At 36.8% G+C, this 18910-nt stretch overlaps 1 protein-coding gene across 3 annotated transcripts in view; it reads left to right on the top strand.

Annotated features, from left to right (window-relative positions):
• Positions 1-18910, top strand: part of LOC124802489 (carotenoid isomerooxygenase) — a 376100-nt gene that overhangs the window by 339271 nt on the left and 17919 nt on the right. For all 3 annotated transcript variants that reach the window (XM_047263303.1, XM_047263304.1, XM_047263302.1), the window contains 3 exons: positions 118-329; positions 7226-7402; positions 16455-16775. In XM_047263303.1, the coding sequence (XP_047119259.1) occupies positions 118-329; positions 7226-7402; positions 16455-16775 (710 nt within the window). The remainder of the gene's footprint in view (positions 1-117; positions 330-7225; positions 7403-16454; positions 16776-18910) is intronic.

The raw sequence follows: 18910 nt of genomic DNA, 5'->3' as shown, positions 1-18910 counted from the left end.
GAATATACTGACATACATTACATTCAACGAATGTCTTGCTTATCTTCTATTTGTGTAGATAATTCTCTAGAAATAAAATACCTAAATGTAAATAATGACAAAAAAATTATATTTCAGAATGTGTGAACTCATTTGAACAGGCTACAATTGTTGGAACTATTCCTTCAAGATGGAGGTTACATCCGTCCTATATGCACTCATTTTCTGTGACTGATAACTATTTTGTCATCCTGGAACAACCATTATCACTTTCAGTGCCTTCATTTCTGAAGTGCCACTTCAAGAATGAAGCAATGATAGGAGCTCTTCAGTGGTATCCAGATGAAAAGGTACAGTACATTTTTAAGTGTAGTCTACAGATGTTTGTGAGAACAAGTGTGTCTTTCTATTGTGCCCAATAGTTCCAATATGAAAAGAAGTACATATGATGGCAGAAGAACAATAAAGTTATTTGAAATTTTTGTAGCAAGATCAGAAACAGGTACAAAATATATGAGTGCTTTGGTAAGTCTCAATAGAAACTAGAAAGTCTGCTTAGCATAAAACTTTGGAGCTCACTCATTTTTCTTCCACTAAATTTTCCATGAAAGTGTTGAGTGGTGTGGCATTTGATCTTTAACTTTTCACCATAATTTTTTTTAACTTTGTTTCTTGTTTTATAAAAAAATAATTTGTAATTTCATTGAGAGAAATCAATAGTATGGCAATAGGAACTGGATTAATCTGCCTGTACACCATTCTTTTCATAGGTCACTCAAAGAGGATTTTCTTGATGTCCAGGAACCATCAAACTTTGTCTGCTTCCAAAACATTGTTCAGTGTAAAATTTGTGAACGTCTTTCGTAAAAGCTGTGGGTGTAGTTTATATAGCTTGACTATGCCTTGAACACCATTCTAGATTGCCATCTGTTGCCTCAAATGTCTCTTCTTGATTAATTATTGCCTTTCTACTTCATTCAGGTGATCTGGATCCGCTGTCCCACTACTATGCTTGAACATCCAACTCTTCTGGACTTCTTTCCATTTAGCAGGGAAAGCTAAATGAAAGACTGCAACTTCTACTGCATGCTATGAAATGACTTTGAATGAACTCTTGTTTTGACTCTTCCATATTTTAAAGTTCATTACTTCCCATTAATATATATTACAGTACCTGAAATAGGCTTTATCAATGATAATACACATCTGTCATTAAAACATGTCTCACTTAAAGGTCATACAGACAGTCAATGGTCTATTGAAAGATAATTCAATTGTCTCGATGATATCAGGATTTTTGTTAGGCTGTGTATTCTGGGCAGCCCATGACACCTTCAGTTGGATGCACCAAAGTGTAAACACGCACACCCAACTAGTAGATGCTGCACATTCTCTGCCAACATACCTCGGCCCTCCCATAGCGTCTGCACCAAAATAAGTAGTATGAATTATCTCTAATCCCACCTTACACACTATTCTATCTTCTTCCTTTATAACAATCATCTTTTGTTGGAACAGTTCTTCATAGTGGACCAGGATACTTGCCAGAACATCCTGATATAATACAATTGACAACATTATGAACACATTTTTAAAAATAATATTCAATTGATACTTTTTTGTATCTTTTGCTACTGTGTGCAAAGGAACATTCAATTTATCAAATTTTTAAAATAATAAACGGCTAGAAAGTTTGGCCCATTATTACATTTAGGAGCACTTAAAATGTGACACAGGACTCCTAATATTAGAAAGAACCCATCATCTATCATGTGTGTTCCCATTAGCCAAGGATCTGAGTTTTTTGTCCCATTCCTCCTACCAACCCTCCCAAGCCCTGTCATATTTTCTCCTTGAAGTAGAAAATTGTTGTTCAGTAGCTAGGAGTACTACATTCTGTCATGGGAAACTGCACCTCTTGAATGTAAATACTAACCAGCCCTCTGTCCTTTAGTTTCCCTGATAGTGATCTTTATCTTGATAATTGCCATTTCCTTATTTCATTACACGTAAGCCATACCAGTGAAAAATTGTATTGATTTTCATGTTCTGTCTCTGGTGGGTCACTTAAATTTGTATACATAATAGCTTGATCAGCTAACTTCAATGCAAATTAATTCAGAAACAGCACAACGTATCAAACTGTTTTTAAACAATTATTTCTGAGCAGGACCTACCCTGTGACACCCTTACAAACCTTTCACATGGTTTCTTACCATCCTGTATAGACAGACCCATACTGATCAAGAAATATTTTGTCAGTTCTGTACTAACTACTCTCTCTGGTTTATCTGAACGAACTTTTTGATATGCTCATGAACTTTGTGTCATACTCGTCAAATACTATACATCTCTTCAGTCTGTTTTCTTGCCCTGTGGTTCATATAACAGACTTTACTGTAAACATTCTACCACTATGTAGTTCAGCCCCATAACTTTAAGCCCTGTGCTATAAACAGGAGAGCATCAGTGAGATGAGCTGATGTCTAACCACTGTTCAGATTTTTGTGTCCATACGACAGGCACCAGGCTGTCAGTGAGGATAATCAGACACTGACTGAAGGTCTGTACTGGTAACATAGAGCATAGAGTGTGCTTTTCACTAAAATACCATCACTTCAGTGGCTGTTTCAGCATACAGATGTTTTTGGCCACCTTTCAAAGTCCTTCAGAACTCTAGCGATTGGAATTTGCCCTGAGGCACTGTATATGCTTACTTCTTAACACATGAATGGTATCAAGGTGTAGCTGATAATTCTTGTTGAAACATCCTATTTTATAGTTTATTTATGCCCCTAGCATATTTCAAATGCTTGCCCAACTAGTGAAAGTGAAAGTGAAGGGACTGTCTCATAAGATAGTTCCTTAAAAAGCGTAAGTCACATCCTGCCAGCTCCCTCCTCCATCCTCCTTCAACTGAGATAATGTTGTTCATCTGATTATCTAATTCAAATGAGAAATCAAACTAAAACTTCATTCATTTCTGCTAACATTTTTACATTTATTTATTTTCATTTGTGTCTATTTCTTATGTTACAGTAGGCTTATTTTTAAATCATTTTTTCTCATTATTGTAGCCTGAATAGCAATTTACAATAGCAACATCCTTAAAAGGTAATTTTTCATGGCTAGTGTAAAATATAAATATTTCACAGCAAATAAGATTCTGTAAAAGAATATTTGAGATTGATTCTTTTCGCTTATCAGCATGTGAACACCATAACTTAAGTGAATATTATATTTGAGTTATATCAATATGTTTTTAGTAAAATGACACTTCTGTTTCTTAATTTATTTTGTGTAACTAAGCAGATATTAACTGAGTAGATTTATGGTCTCCATAATAGACCAGATGGTTGTAATTAAAGTGCAGCATCTCACAGAGGTCCAGTGTGGGCTGTAATTATTGTATGGCAGCGAAACTTGGTAGATATGTTGATGTGTTAATGCAGCAACAATAAACACTGGGAAAAATTAGTTCCTATTTTGGCCACTATGTGCAAATCTGGCACAGTACAGTCTCTCATCAACATCTGCAGTGCTCATATTGAACAAATTGTGTAAGCAGCAGTTAATAATAAAATCAACATTTTGCCTTTTTCACTTGTTTGACCTTTCCTACCCACATGCAGTTCCTAATCCATTTTCTATGGAAACATTTCTATTCATCCTTTTCGCATTCACAGAACCAGATTTTCACCTTGTGGCCAAAATTGGAACCAATTTTTTGCAAGCATAAATTGGTTCCACATTGATACATTAGAATACCTACCAGGTTTTGCTACCATATGGTAATTACTGCTCACGCTGGACCTCTGTGAGTACCTGCACTTTAATTATAGCCTCCTGGTAGACCAGCATTGATATTTAACTTTACTCATTTTTTGGCAAGCATGAACTTACTTTTTACGAACATAAAGTTTAATGCATTAGACATTTTCTTGACAATATAAATAACAAATTCATCTTATATGGATGTATGCACAAGAATCCACAAGACAGAGAGGCATTATTCGTAGTGTTTTGATGGAAAGCCCATAGCAGTTCCCTTAAAGCTCTCTCACATGTGAAATCCAGACTTCTTGCACTGTTCATGGACATGGCTCGACAGTCTGTCAGAGAGAATAAATGTATTGGAGTCTCAACATAATGACATTTAAATATCTCTTGCAGTCACCTATTTTCAGCTTCTAGTGCATTATTCATTTTCTCTCATTTTCCCTAATGGTGTGATTATTTTCTTCCATTTGCCTTTCTGTATTTAAGTACAGGGCTTTCCATTACACTGATTTTTAGCTTTCACACTGAAAATAAGTCAATGTCGGTTATTTTCCAGAAATGTGATGAACACTTTCATCAGTTGCAGCATACATATGATCAGTTACCTGTGTTTAATTTAACATAACATAAAGTGTGTCAGTCATTCTTTTCGTGCCTCAGAAGGTGTCATCTGTCAATTTCTACCTTGCAAGAAAGGGAGTCTTGTGGCACTGTTGGAAGCAACCATCATTCTACTCTCTAACTTTAATCCCCATGCCTCTTTAGCATCCAATGCACATAAAGTTCTGTTTCTCATTCAAAAACTTTAGTATATGCTGGTGACACAAGCATACTAATCAAAGATCCAAACTCAGCCCTAGCAGACACAGCTCTGATGATAGCTGAACAGGTCTACAAGTGGTTCATGGCTAACATATTAAGTCTTAGCCTCACAGACTTGTATTATGTAATTTCAAAAAAGCAGTAATGACCTTTTAGCACCAAGAATAGACATTAATGGTTATACACTGAAGTGACAAGTCATGGGATTCTTCCTAATATCATGTCCAGCCTCCTTTTGCCTGGCATAGTACAGTAGCTCAACATGGGATGGACCCAACAAGTTATTGGAAGTCCCCTGCAGGAATATTGGACCACATTGCAGCTATAGCCATCCATAATTGTGAAGGCGTTGCCAGTGCAGGATTTTGAGCCTGAATTGACCTCTCAATAATGTCCCATAAATGTTTGATGGGATACACTTCAGGCAATCAGCGTAGCAAAATTATTCACTTGAATTTCCCAGAATGTTCAGATGAATTGGGAACAGTTGTGGCCCAGTGACATGCTGCTCTATCGTCCTTAAAAATTCTATCATTGTTTGGGAATATGAAGTCCGTGAATGGCCATAAATAGCCTCCAAATGGCCAAACATTAGCATTTCCAGTCAATGATTACTTCAGTTGGATGAGAGAACCTAGTCCATTCCATGTAAACACAGCCCACACCATCATGGAGCCACCACCAGCTTACATAGTGAATTGTTGACAACTAGGGTCTATGGCTTCAAGGGGTCTGCACTATGCTGTAACTCTACCACCAAATCTTACCAATTGAAATCGGGACTAATCTGACCAGGCCATGATTTCCAGTTGTCTGTAGTCCAACCTTTGTGGTGACAAGCCCAGGAGGGGCACTGCAGGTGATGTGCTGTTATCAAAGGCACTCACGTCATTTGTCTGCTGACATAGCCCACTAATGCCAAATTTCGACACACTGACATACTAGAGGCATATGTTGTACATCCCACATTGATTCCAGTGGTTATTTTGTGCAGTGTTGATTGGTAGCACTGACAACTCTATGCAAAGGCCACTGCTGTTGGTCATTAAGTGAAGATGAAAGTCGGCCGCTATGTTGTCTCTGGTGAGAGGTAATGCCAGACATTCAGTATTCTCAGCACTCTTGACACTGTGGATCTCAGAATATTGAATTCTCTAATGATTTCTGAAATGGAATGTCCCATGCATCTTTCTCCACCTCCCACTGTGCATTCAAAGTCTGTTAATTCCTGTCGTGCAGCCATAATCACCTTGGAAATCATTTCATCTGAGTACAAATGACAGCTTTTCCACAACATTGCCCTTTTATACCTAGTGTACATGGTACTACCACCATCCGTATATATGCAGATTGCTGTCCCATGACTTGTGTCGCACTGAGGTGTACACTCAATGAAGTGCAACAAACATTATTTCTTTGGATACAGTTGGATAACACGTGAAAATGAAATCAATACCTGGATAAACTAATCAAGCATCTCAACTCAGTTATGTCTTTAGAAATAGCTCTCTTTATGCTGACCTAAAGGAAAAAATTATGGTTTATTTTGTAATTTTTTACTTTCTGTTGTCTTATGGAATTATCTTCTAGGGTGGTGCACCTAAAGCAAATAAAGTGTTTGTTCACCAGAAGTGATCAGTAAGAACATTGTGTAGTATGTCTTGCAGAAGCTGTTTTAAGGCTCTTGGAATTCTTGCTCTCACTTCCCAGTACATATACTACTACATCATTTTTGTTACCGATAATAAAAATCAGTTTCAGCTGAACTGCATTTATAGTCACAATACAAGACACAAGAATGATTTTCGTGTAGATTTTGCCTCCTTGCCTACAGTTCAGAATGGTGATAAGATATTCACTAGGCTTTTGTTTGATATAAAGCAAGAAAATGGGAATTTCTACCAGTTCAAAATAAACATAAAAATATAACATATTAGTCACTCTTTCTACAAATTATGTGAATATCTGGATTCAGGGACTGAAGAGTTCTCTTAGCTACATGGTGATTAACGATGTTTGTCATGGCACTGTATAACAAGTAGTAACATACTATAAATAGGACTCACTATTTATGGATGTAAAAAAATATTCTTTTTTTTAAAAAAAAAAGAAAAAGAAAAAAACATTGTAACCAAGCAAATATTAAGCTGCTAGTAACATATAAACGACATCAGCTATATAGTAAAACTGAGGTAGCAGCAGTTTTCTTACTGAGTTAAATTCACGTTGCATAAGTGTGACAGCATTAAGCAGTATAGTGATGATTTGTTGTTAATATAGCATACCACTTAAGTTTCTATGATGTGTTTGTCTTAAATGTATAAATGTATACTTGCATCCCTGAAAGTTCTTCTTCTTACTTAGAGATACAGAACACAACAAATGAATGAATATTCATATCCAACATAAAAAAGACATTTTAGTTACTTTGATATGCAAGTTGTGAAAAGTTTGTAACAGAAGGAAAATGATTAGGATTTAACATTGATGGTGGGCTCATTAGAGAGGGCATTGTAAGAATATAATGTCTGGAATGCATCCATACAGTCTTATATATCTAAAATTTGTTGCATTTTATGGTGTTTACACTTTCTCTTTGTAATTCATGATGCAGCATCTCAACATTCACATTTCTTTGTTGCAGACTAACATATATCTTATGAACAGAAAAGACGGTACACTGGCACATACGTTTGTGGCTGAAACATTCTTCTACCTCCATACAATTAATGCTTATGAGTCTGATGACCATCTAGTCCTGGATGTTTGTTGTTACAAAGATGCAGAAGTGTTGAACTGTATGTACGTTGAAGCTATGGAGGTAAGAAATGTTTTTGTAAATTATTATTTTCAGATCTTGTATTTCTTTGAATTGATGTTATTGGCAGCACATGATTTAACAGAAATCTTGTGCAATAAATTTAAAATGTAAGTGAAATATGAATAATAAGAATATATGCAGCATTGAAGGATCATATACTTGGCAGCTGCTGAGGAAATGAGGGAAGTGCAACTGCAGCATGCCAATAAAAAAAACTAACTTAATTACAATACACTACGCATCAGAAAAAAAAAATGTAAGATACAAGAGAAAGAAAAGTGCTGAAAAGAAGGAAACATTTTTGTAAACAACTCTGAATTGGGGAACACACAAGGCATAAGAAATAAATTGGATGGAACATTGTACTAATGGTCAAGATGAAAATTCCAGAACACTGATAATAATAAAAGCTGATGATAAGTACAATAATTTCCTCTACTCTGAATCTCCTCTAATCAAATTGCTCTATCTATCTTGTTACTCTGTTAGTTGTGAAGGAGGACATTGTCTGAAGGCTTAATGACAATTATAATTTTATTTATGTATCTGTCAACTGCTCAGTGCTTTAAATATATGTTAAAGTATAACCTTTGCTCCTTCCACTCTACTCCAACAAGAACATTCCACATTTTACTAATATAAATTGGTTACACAAAATATATATGATAATCATTAAAGTAAATACATGATATAAACCACAGCACAGTACAACCATTAAGAAATGTATCAGTAATATTAATGGGACAGATAAAAAATCTACTCACCAAGCAGTAGCAGGGGAACACACACATGTGAATGTTAAGAAAATCTGCAAATTTTTGGAGCCAGTGACTCCTTTTGGCAGAAGTGTTGAAGGGGAAGGAATAAGGGTGAAGGAAAGGGACTGGTGAGATTTAGGAAATTGGGAGAGTTTGGAAACATCACCCAGAACCCCAGGTCAGGGGAGACTTATCAGACAGCATGAGAAGGTAGTTCAAAATATAAACATACATAGAATTTATAAGTGTATTTTATGAGGACAGGGCAGGTGGTTGACTGTGACCTTTCTGAAGAAACCATGCTGGTAAGTCTCCCACTTTTGGGCAACTTTTCCAAACTGTCCCCATTTCATAAATTTTGCTAGTCCTTTTTCTTCACCCCTCTTCCTTCCCCTTCAACTCTTATCCCAGATGAAGGAGGCACTGACTCCAAAAGCTTTCAAATTTCCTTAACTTTTGTGTGTGTATTCTCCTGCTGCTGGAAGGCTAGTAGTTTTTTTTTATCTACCCAGTTACATCACATTTTCAAAAATTGTTTATCCTCATTGATACAATATTTATGAAAAGGGTAGTTGCTACTCGCCATTTAGCAGAGATGCAGAGTAGCGGATAGGAACAACTAAAAAAAGACTGGCAGAAAGTGAGCTTTTGGCTGCCAAGGCCTTAGTTGAAAATGTACAAAACACACACACACACACACACACACACACACTCTCTCTCTCTCTCTCTCTCTCTCTCTCTCTCTCTCTCTCTCTCTCTCTCTCTCTCGTACTTCATACTGCTGCGCCATATATTAAATGTACATCTCCATGTTCCTTTAAGGAATATTGCTCCATCTTTAACAACTATTCAGCAACTGTACACAGTGGCATTCTCAATCACGGAAGTAATGCTCCATCTTTGAGAACCAGTTATTGGCTGTAAACATTGGTAAACTCTACCATGGACACATTTAAGATGACTACACATTATTTATTCAGTATTGTCACTAACACTAAAGCAGCAGGCAGTTGTTTCTTATGAAATATGTTGTTTACGAAGTACAAACTTCATGCACATTGCTCTTTCAAAGCCTCTTAACAGCTGAATTTTTTGTTTCTGACCATTGATTTCTAATCTCAAAATATTAAGTTTAGGATTCTGTGTCACAAGTATGATTTTGATCCCAAATGTATGGGAAAACCTGTACAAGGAACTTAGGTGTTCTTAAATCGAGACAACCTGTGTTGGATGCTAAGGAATTCTTAAATGTTTTTGTTTTCTGGTGTCTGAGACTTGACCACCTACTCTGCACAACAAATGGGCTTAAATGACTTAGTACTGGACAGACTATTTACATAAAAGCAAAGGTCATAGCATACAACCACCTGTGACACTCAGAATGATGGATGTGTTGGTATTAAAAGGCACTATTTGATTTCTGCTGCTCAGATTAGGTTTAATCAGACACTTTGCAGCTTCAACAGTAAAACTTTGTGTAATATAATTCTATGGTTGTCAAAGTGAGTGGTTTCACTGAAGGTGTGAAGAATGGTATGCAAAGGCAGATGAAGATAATGTGGAGGAAAAGATATTTTTAACTGCTTTAAATCAAGTATGAGTCTTTATTGAGTTTCTGTGACCACTGTTTACAAATAAATGATTATGGATTGGAAGCTGCAGGGTATATGCTATTTGTTCTGATAAGACAGACATTAAGGAAATAAGTGAGCATGATCTGTCATCCTATGGTAGAGATGTAACCACTGTTATTTTTAAACATGACAGAAAAGGGACACTATTAAAAATACATTACACACAGTGGATGCGCTATTAAATTTCCTATTATTTATCACATTTATTGGCCACAGTGTGTACCGAAAACCTACACACACTGATTTATATCTGCAGGCCAGCAGTTGTCACCACCCTGCACAGAAGAATGGGGTTCTGAAGACTTTGGTCCACAGAGCACGTGCCCTATCAGACTAAGAGAATCTACCCATAGAGATAGAACGTCTCAAAACAGTTTTCTCCAAGAATGGATACATGGACAGACAAATTGAGAGGGCACTCCGACCAGCCACTATACCACAGGTTCCTGAAGAAGACCAAGATGAAGCAAGGAAGGTGGCATATCTGCCCTATGCTGGCTCTATTTCTGCCAGAATCAGTAGGATCCTGCGTAAACACAATATAAAGTGTGTTTTCTGTCCATCCAACAAGATCGGGGGACTGCTGGGGAGTGTCAAAGATGACCTGGAGTTATGAAAACCAGGGATTTACAATATACCTTGTCAATGTGGCATTTCCTACATTGGCCAGACGACAAGAACTGTGGAGATCAGGTGCAAAGAACATCAGAGGCACACTAGATTAAGACAGGTGACTAAGTCAGCCATTGCTGACACTGTCTAGAACTAGATCATGCCATGAAGTATGAGGATACCAAGATTCTAGCACAAACACCCAGATTTTGGGACAGTGTTATAAGAGAATCGATTGAGATTAAAATGGCTGACGATCTTATGAATCGTGACACAGGGTACCAGCTAAGCAGAGCCTGGGATCTGGCTCTGGAATTGTTAAAGGAGCAACGGGGCCAGCTGCAACACTACACAAACAGAAGAACCAGAGACATGGAGATGGTAAACGAGCCCCTGACGGACTGCCAGGAGCACCAGACCGAAGATCGAACACCCAGAAGTGGGACTGGTGGGCGCGGATCGGAGAGGGAGCATCCAGAGCCGCAGCAGACGAAAAACGGAGCGGCAACGCTCCAACAGGTCGTGGTGAGCGGGCGCGGACCACAGGGGGAACGCCTGGTACCCCAGACCGTAGATGAAACCCCCAGGAGCGGGTTTGGTGGGCGCGGACCACAGAGGGAACACCTAGAACCGCAGCGGACGGAAAACGGAGCAGCAACGCTCCAGCAGGTCACAGGGAATGGGCGCGGACCACAGAGGAAGCACCTGCAGCCGTTGGTGGAGGGGGAAGGCCATAGGCATAAATACTGGACCAGGTCCACTCGAGGAGCAGTCTCAGGTCGCACCTGATGAAGGTCTCGAGCTACGTGACCAAAATATCGTGCAAGTACGACGCTGATATCCGGCAGAACACCTGACAACCCAAGATGTCAATAGACTTAAGGCTGTATAGAATGTAGTGAAATGAGAGAGAGGACAACCAGCCATAGAGCACAACAATGTCACTATTGAACTGAATGGAAGTGATGAGTCACAGGTAGCAAATGCACTTAATAATCATTTCTCAAATGTACTAGAAAGCATAGGAACAAACAGTTCGAAAGCAAAATCACAGCAGTATGTTGACAATGTAACTTTCACAAATTCAATCATATGAACACATCACCAACTTCTCCTTCTGAAATTAAGAAAATTCTACATTCTCTCAAAAATAAAAGCTCATCTGAATTTGATGGTGTTTCCAGTAGAGAGCTAAAAATTTGTTCCCACGTAATAAGCACGGTCTTATCTGAAATATGTACTGCATCTCTACCATAACTCAAGGCTTTTTTCAGAGGGACTGAAATATGCCATTGTTAAACCCCTCTTTAAGAAAAGTGACAAGAGATATGTCAATAAATACCAACCTGTTTCACTACTGACATCATTTTCCAAAATTTTTGAGAAGGTGATGTGTTGTACAATAGTATCTCACCGTAGCAACAATAGGATCCTTAGAAAATCACAATTTGGGTTTCAGAAGTGTTACTCTACTGAGAATGCCATTTACACACTCACTCACCAAATTTTACAAGCATTAAATAATAAAATATCACCGGTTGGTATTTTCTGTGACCTCTCTAAGATATTTGACTGTGTGAATCACAATGTTCTCCTAGATAAATTGAAGTTTTAAAAGATTGATGGTATAACCAACCAATGGATAAAGCTGTATCTAACCAAAAGAATGCAGAAAGTTGTATTTAGTAATTCAAGCAATGTAGTCCAGAGACATAATTCTGTTTGGAAAGAAATGATGTATAGTATTACCCATGGTTCAATCTTAGGTCTACTACTGTTCCGCATATATAAAACTACCTTCTGTCTAGTATACAACAAGCAGAATTAGTTATTTTTGCAGATGACACTAGTATTGTAAAAGAAATCGGAGCTTGTTTGGAGGCATACAGATAGTAGTTTTTCCTTCTCTACAGTGGTTCAAGGTAGCCTCTTCCATGCACCATATGGTGGTTTGCAGAATAAGTATGTAGACGTAAATATAGTTACAGAGTAACATACTGCAAAACCACTACTAGTCATTCCCTTTCCTGTTCCACTTGTAAATGTTTTTGTTTTATGGTGTCTGAGACTCGACCACCTACTCTGCACAACAAATACATACAGAACTAGAAGAAATAGTAAATAAAGTTCTTAAAAGTTCTTTTCTGTGAATGGTCTCACCATCAATTTTAAAAAGACACAACAAATTTGGAGATACACATCTAATTGTACTACAGCAATGATCAGAATAACACATGGTGAGGAAATGATAAAGGGGGTGGAAACTTCAAAATTCTTGGAGATCCATATTGATGATAATTTAAATTGGAAAAAATGTGTTTTGGGACTCCTGAAACAAGTCAGTTCAGGCACATTTACACTTAGAATCATTGCAAATCTTGGGGAGAAACAAATAAGTAAGCTGACATATGTTGCACATTTTTATTCAATAAGTTCATGTGGAATATGTACTGGGGTAACTAATCTTTAAGAAATAAGGTCTTCACTGTGCAAAAACCTGCTGTAAGAATAATATGTGGTCCTCACCCACCATTTATCTTGTAGACAGCTGTTTAAGGAGTTGGGCATTTTGACTACTGCTCCACAGTATATTTATTCTCTCATGAACTTCGTTGTAAGTAATCCACTACAGTGAATAGTATAGTGAATAGTGTTTTATTCATCTCATAACATACAATTTCTAATCATATGATTAGTGTACAGGAGACAAGTCAAAAAAATCGATAACACAAATTCGGCCTAATTGGTACAAAGAATTTTAACATTAATATAGACATTTATTTTTCTTTCCTCCCTTTTGTGAAGGACAGCTACATTTACACACAAGACTATATGTAAATTTATCCTGCTCAAATGTTCAGTTCATCCTTCATGAACGTTCAAAAGGAATGATAAGGTACATAATTAAAATAGTAGGAGGAAAAATGACATTCATTACTCCACATTAAGGTTATCATTAGCACAAAAAGTGATGGTGGGTAGGAATTACTAACTCACATTTGTGTATTTTTTTTCTTTTTGTAAAAAAAAATAGAAATGTTCAGACTATAACTGGGTGTACAAATTAATTTGTAAAATGACTTGTTCCACATTATTATGAACTATAGTAGATCATGTCTCAAGCATTATCAAAATGGATACTGAATTCATTTCATCCAAGAAACATTTTTTTGAGTCCTTAAATCCATTCAATTCAGTGTTCACTAGGCTTCATGCAATTTTGCATTTATTGCAGGAGTTGCTATTATAATCATTTTTGCCTTACATCTAACTAATCTGATTTCTGACCTGCATTTGCTTTCTAGTTTCATGCTTCATAACTTTTGTATTTGTTGTAAAGAAATATAAACAAGATTGTAATCCTCTGTAGAGCAGGTGGGGCCACACATGCATTGGTTTTGGAGTAACTTTTACAATGGGCTGTATTTCTGCACACAATATCTTTTGTTCCTGGTTGATGTAAACCCATATATTGACGATTTAAGTTGCGATACACAGGTATCTCTCTGATAATTTGTGATTGAAAATGACAGTATGTTCAGGTGTCGAAAACATAACCAGGCTGCATTCCCACAAATTACTCGTACATTCAATACACTGCAAGAAACTTAAGATTTACACATTTTCTATGGAGCAATCAGCAACACAAAAGACACCGTACTGTAGTTCTGAGCTCCCACTAAATTAATTTATGTACCTCCTTGCTTTTTGTTTATAGAAACTTTCAGTTGTATGAAGCCCCATGGTACAGAAAAGTCTAAGAGGTCTTCACTTAATGAATTTCCATTCATATACAACATAACTTTTACTTCTTTCTGTACAGGATACTCAGTTCATCAGTTTTATTTCTTAGGGATATGATATTTATAAGCAAAAATAATAGCAAATTGTCATTCCATAAAGTGGATATGAACTATTGTGCAATGATATATTCCCTTTTGCAACCTTCTCTCAAATGGATCTGCTTTATTCACATGGGCTGCTAAATTCTTAGCAGTACTGGGGCCAGCACTAGTAATGAAAATGTTTCCCCAGTGCTAATCATGAAATATATTTGCTTCTTTTCATTAAATTTCTTGCCCTAGTGCACACACATATTGGAGCACTTATGATATTGGACACATGCTGGCTACTTGAATGTGGAATCACCTTATTTGTCTGTGAATGTTTTTGCTGAATATGTTGTACTTTCAGTTTGATTTATCAATGAATTCTCACTTCAGTGAGTGTTTCATATTAAAACAGAAAGCTCAATTGGTCTCATATTCAAGTTTTTAGAATATTTAAATCTTGTAAAAATAACAAAACATTATGTCTGGCATTCATAGTAAGGTACCTAAGGCCACATTTAAAAAACTCATTCATGCAGGTGGATAATACAAATGTACTATCATGTGACTGTCACAGACTCCTGTATGCAGGACATGGAAATAAACATCCCTAACATTCCATATTCCTAAATTTCCAGAAAGTGTTTGACACAGTGCTCTATTACAGACTGTTAACAAAAGTCTGAGCATACAGAATAGGTTCCTAGATATGTGAATGGCTCAAAGACTTCTTAAGTAATAGAACCCAATATGTTGTCCTAAATCATGAGAGAAGGATACTGTCAAGAATACCCCAGGGATGTCTAATAGGAGTGAGCAGCAATCTGCAACTGTTCATTGACAGTGCTGTAGTGTATGGGAAAGTGTCAGTATTGTGTGATAGTAGGAGAATACAGGATGTCTTAGAAATTTTGCCTATTTCGTTTGATGAATGACAGCCAGCTTTAAATGCAGAAAGATGTAAGTTGATGTGGATGACTATGAAAAAGAGTCCTGTAATGTTTGAATACAGCAATTGTGATTAAATATCTATGCTTAGCAATGCAAAGCAATATGAAATTGAACAAGCACCTAAGGTTGGTGGTAGGGAAGGCAAATGATTAATTTTGGTTTATTGGGAGAATTTTGGGAAAATGTAGCTTACCTATAACAACCTATAAAGGAGATTGCATATAAAACACTAGTGTGGCCCATTACTGAGTGCTACTTGAGCATTAGGGATTCCCAGCAGATCAGATTAAAGGAAGACATTAATGCAATTCAATTCAGAAGAGTGCTGCTAGATTTGTTACTGGCAGGTTTGATCAGCAAATGAGTATTACGGATATGCTTCATGAACTCAATTGGGAATCCCTGGAGGGAAGGCGATATGACATTCTTTTCATGAAATATTATTGAGAAAACTTAGATAACTGACATTTGTGGTTGTCTATAGAATGATTCTACTGCTACCAATGTACATTTTGCATAAGGACAGAGAAGAAAAGATAAAAGAAATCAGAGCTTGTTTGGAGGCATACAGATAGTAGATTTCCCTTCACTACATTTGCAAGTGGAACAGGAAAGGGAATGACTAGTAGTGGTTCAAGGTAGCCTCTTCCATGCACCATATGGTGGTTTGCAGAATATGTATGTAGACGTAAATATAGTTGTAGAGTAACATACTGCAAATAGTACAACATCAACATCCCACGTCCGGCCATCCTGATTTAGGTTTTCCGTGATTTCCCTAAATCGTTCCAGGCAAATGCCAGGATGGTTCCTTTGAAAGGGCATGGCTGACTCCCTTGCCCGTCCTTCCTTAATCCGATGAGACTGATGACCTCGCTGTCTGGTCTTCTACCCCAAACAGCCACCCAAACCATAACAGCAACATGTTATTTTTTTTGCAATAATACTGAATGAAAGCAAGTGGTATTTTTTCTACTAACAAAATGTCTTTATGATGCTCCTGAACAGAAATTAAATCTAAAAATATTAGTTTTAAATGACATACTTTTTTGTTAACTTAAATACAAACATTCAGTAGGATAATATTATTGAGTATTATAAGATAAGCATAATAAATGCAAATATCTGTTAGTAGAAAATTTATTATTTTAGTCTAAATTTGGCACTAAAAACTGTTGGCAGTAGCCTTATGTTTCTAGATCTGAATTCAAACTAACAGTGTCATAGATAATAACAATATCTAATGCATTGTTTCCTTCTTTTCTAGAACTGTCACGATAATCCAAATTATGCACAAATGTTCAGAAGCCGTCCTCTAAGATTTGTTCTTCCTTTGGGAAGTACAGAAAAATGTGATAATGAAATTCAAGACATAAATGACAACAAGAATGAAGAAAACTTAGTGAAACTCAAAGGCAGCAGAGCATTTGCTTTCAAATTACCATGTGGAAACATATTAGTGAAACCGGAACTTCTGTGCAATCTTGGATGTGAGACACCTCAAATCAATATCGCTGACTGTTTGGGAAAGCCCTACAGATATTTCTATGCAATATCAGCTGATGTTGACATAGAAAACCCAGGCTGTGTAAGTTATTTTAAATTGCAAATAAAATTAATGTTCTTTCTTTTTTCTGATGGAGGTATAAAATAATCTCTTAACAAAACAGGGAGACGTACTAGTAAAAGTAAATTTCTCAACAGTTGTAATTATTGATAAGAGAGTGTTTAGTGATAGATCATGTATCATTATTGTCAGCCATTTTGCACTGGAACAATGGTTAACAGCAGAAAAACTGGAACATTATCTTGGTATTTGGGATAAGTAACAAGTGCAGTAATATGTTGCTTTCCATAAAGGGGGTGCTTTTCTTTACATACTATGATAATTTTAGTTTTGTGCCATCAAGTTTATCTATTAATTGAACCATTCTGTTCAGGACCATTTCAAAGATTATCTTTACTAATTTGTGTGTGAAAAAGTGTTCCCACATGAAGAAAATATCTTTGGTAGCAACATTGCATTGCATAATGGGGGGGGGGTTAATGCAAAGATGTCGAGGAAATATACTTCACACTGAAGTCTACATTCTAAACTCCATATTGTCTTTTATTAATCTATACCTTTACTTGTTCCCCATCCATGACAGTTCTCCTTCATCATATGGTCTATAGAACGTGATAATTACTGAATGAATATTGTTTTCTATATGCTGATTTTGTAGACATGGCATCATTTGCACCTGTATGTGTATCATGGTAATAATTTATGTGGGTCACATTGCTTTCCATTATATGCACTCCTCTGGCAAGCAAACACTATGACAGTTATTCCTGATTGTGACAGCATTATTCAGTGAGTGCATCAAATTATAGTATTAGTGAGTCATAGCATGGCCCTTCATGTGTACTAGTCACACTTGGTAGCAACCATGACAATAAAAGGTGACAGGTTTGCAGAATTTTTAAGTGATGATTAGGGCACAGTTGTATTATAGTGACTGATTATTGTTGAATAAAATTTTTGTGAGAAAACAAATGGAGGGGATCCAGGCAGTAGTTTGAGACATATCAATGAAAGAAGAAACACCGTAATACCAGTAATAGCAACCTCACAGGAACACATTTATGTAACTGCTCTAAGACTGAACCCATATTCCTAAATCATGTAATACTACTTAGCAGCCAAATTTTCCGTGCATATAACTGCTTCAAAGGACAGTCTTTCTAATGGTGGTAAGATATACCTTCACATTTTTGTCATGCATAGTGAAGATCAGAACTAGACATACGTAACATTCAATATCAAATTATTTAGCATGACAAAAACAGGGATATCTTGTTTGTGTAGGTCCCTGAGAGCATGGTTTGAGCCATTTTATATGTCTTCTTCCACATTAAGTAGTCTTGTTTCTCTCATGCTGGGGTAGTATGCTTCATCACTATTGGTGGCACTATATTGCTTAGTGCTATTTACATTTTTTTTTTTTCCCCCATCAGTCTACTGACTGATTTGATGAGACCCGCCACGAATTCCTTTCCTGTGCTAACCTCTTCATCTCAGAGAAGCACTTGCAACCTACGTCCTCAATTATTTGCTTGACTTATTCCAATCTCTGCCTTCCTCTGTCTTCTGTACCATGGAAGTCATTCCCTCATGTCTTAGCAGATGTCCTATCATCCTGTCCCTTATCCTTATCAGTGTTTTCCACATATTCCTTTCCTCTCTGATTCTGCATAGAACCTCCTCATTCCTTACCTTATCAATCCACCTAATTTTCAACATTCGTCTATAGCACCACATCTCAAATGCTTCGATTCTCTTCTGTTCCGGTTTTCCCATAGTCCATGTTTCACTACCATACAATGCTGTACTCCAGACATATGTCCTCAGAAATTTCTTCCTCAAATTAAGGCCAGTATTTGATATTAGTAGACTTCTCTTGGCCAGAAATGCCTTTTTTGCCATAGCGAGTCTGCTTTTGATGTCCTCCTTGCTCCGTCCGTCATTGGTTATTTTACTGCCTAGGTAGCAGAATTCCTTAACTTCATTGATTTCGTGACCATCAATCCTGATGTTAAGTTTCTCGCTGTTCCCATTTCTACTACTTCTCATTACCTTCGTCTTTCTCCGATTTACTCTCAGACCATATTGTGTACTCATTAGACTGTTCATTCTGTTCAGCAGATCATTTAATTCTTCTTCACTTTCACTCAGGATAG

The sequence above is a fragment of the Schistocerca piceifrons genome, chromosome 6 (genome assembly GCF_021461385.2).
Source record: "Schistocerca piceifrons isolate TAMUIC-IGC-003096 chromosome 6, iqSchPice1.1, whole genome shotgun sequence".
Taxonomy (NCBI): domain Eukaryota; kingdom Metazoa; phylum Arthropoda; class Insecta; order Orthoptera; family Acrididae; genus Schistocerca; species Schistocerca piceifrons.
This window is presented reverse-complemented; position numbering and strand designations above follow the sequence as displayed.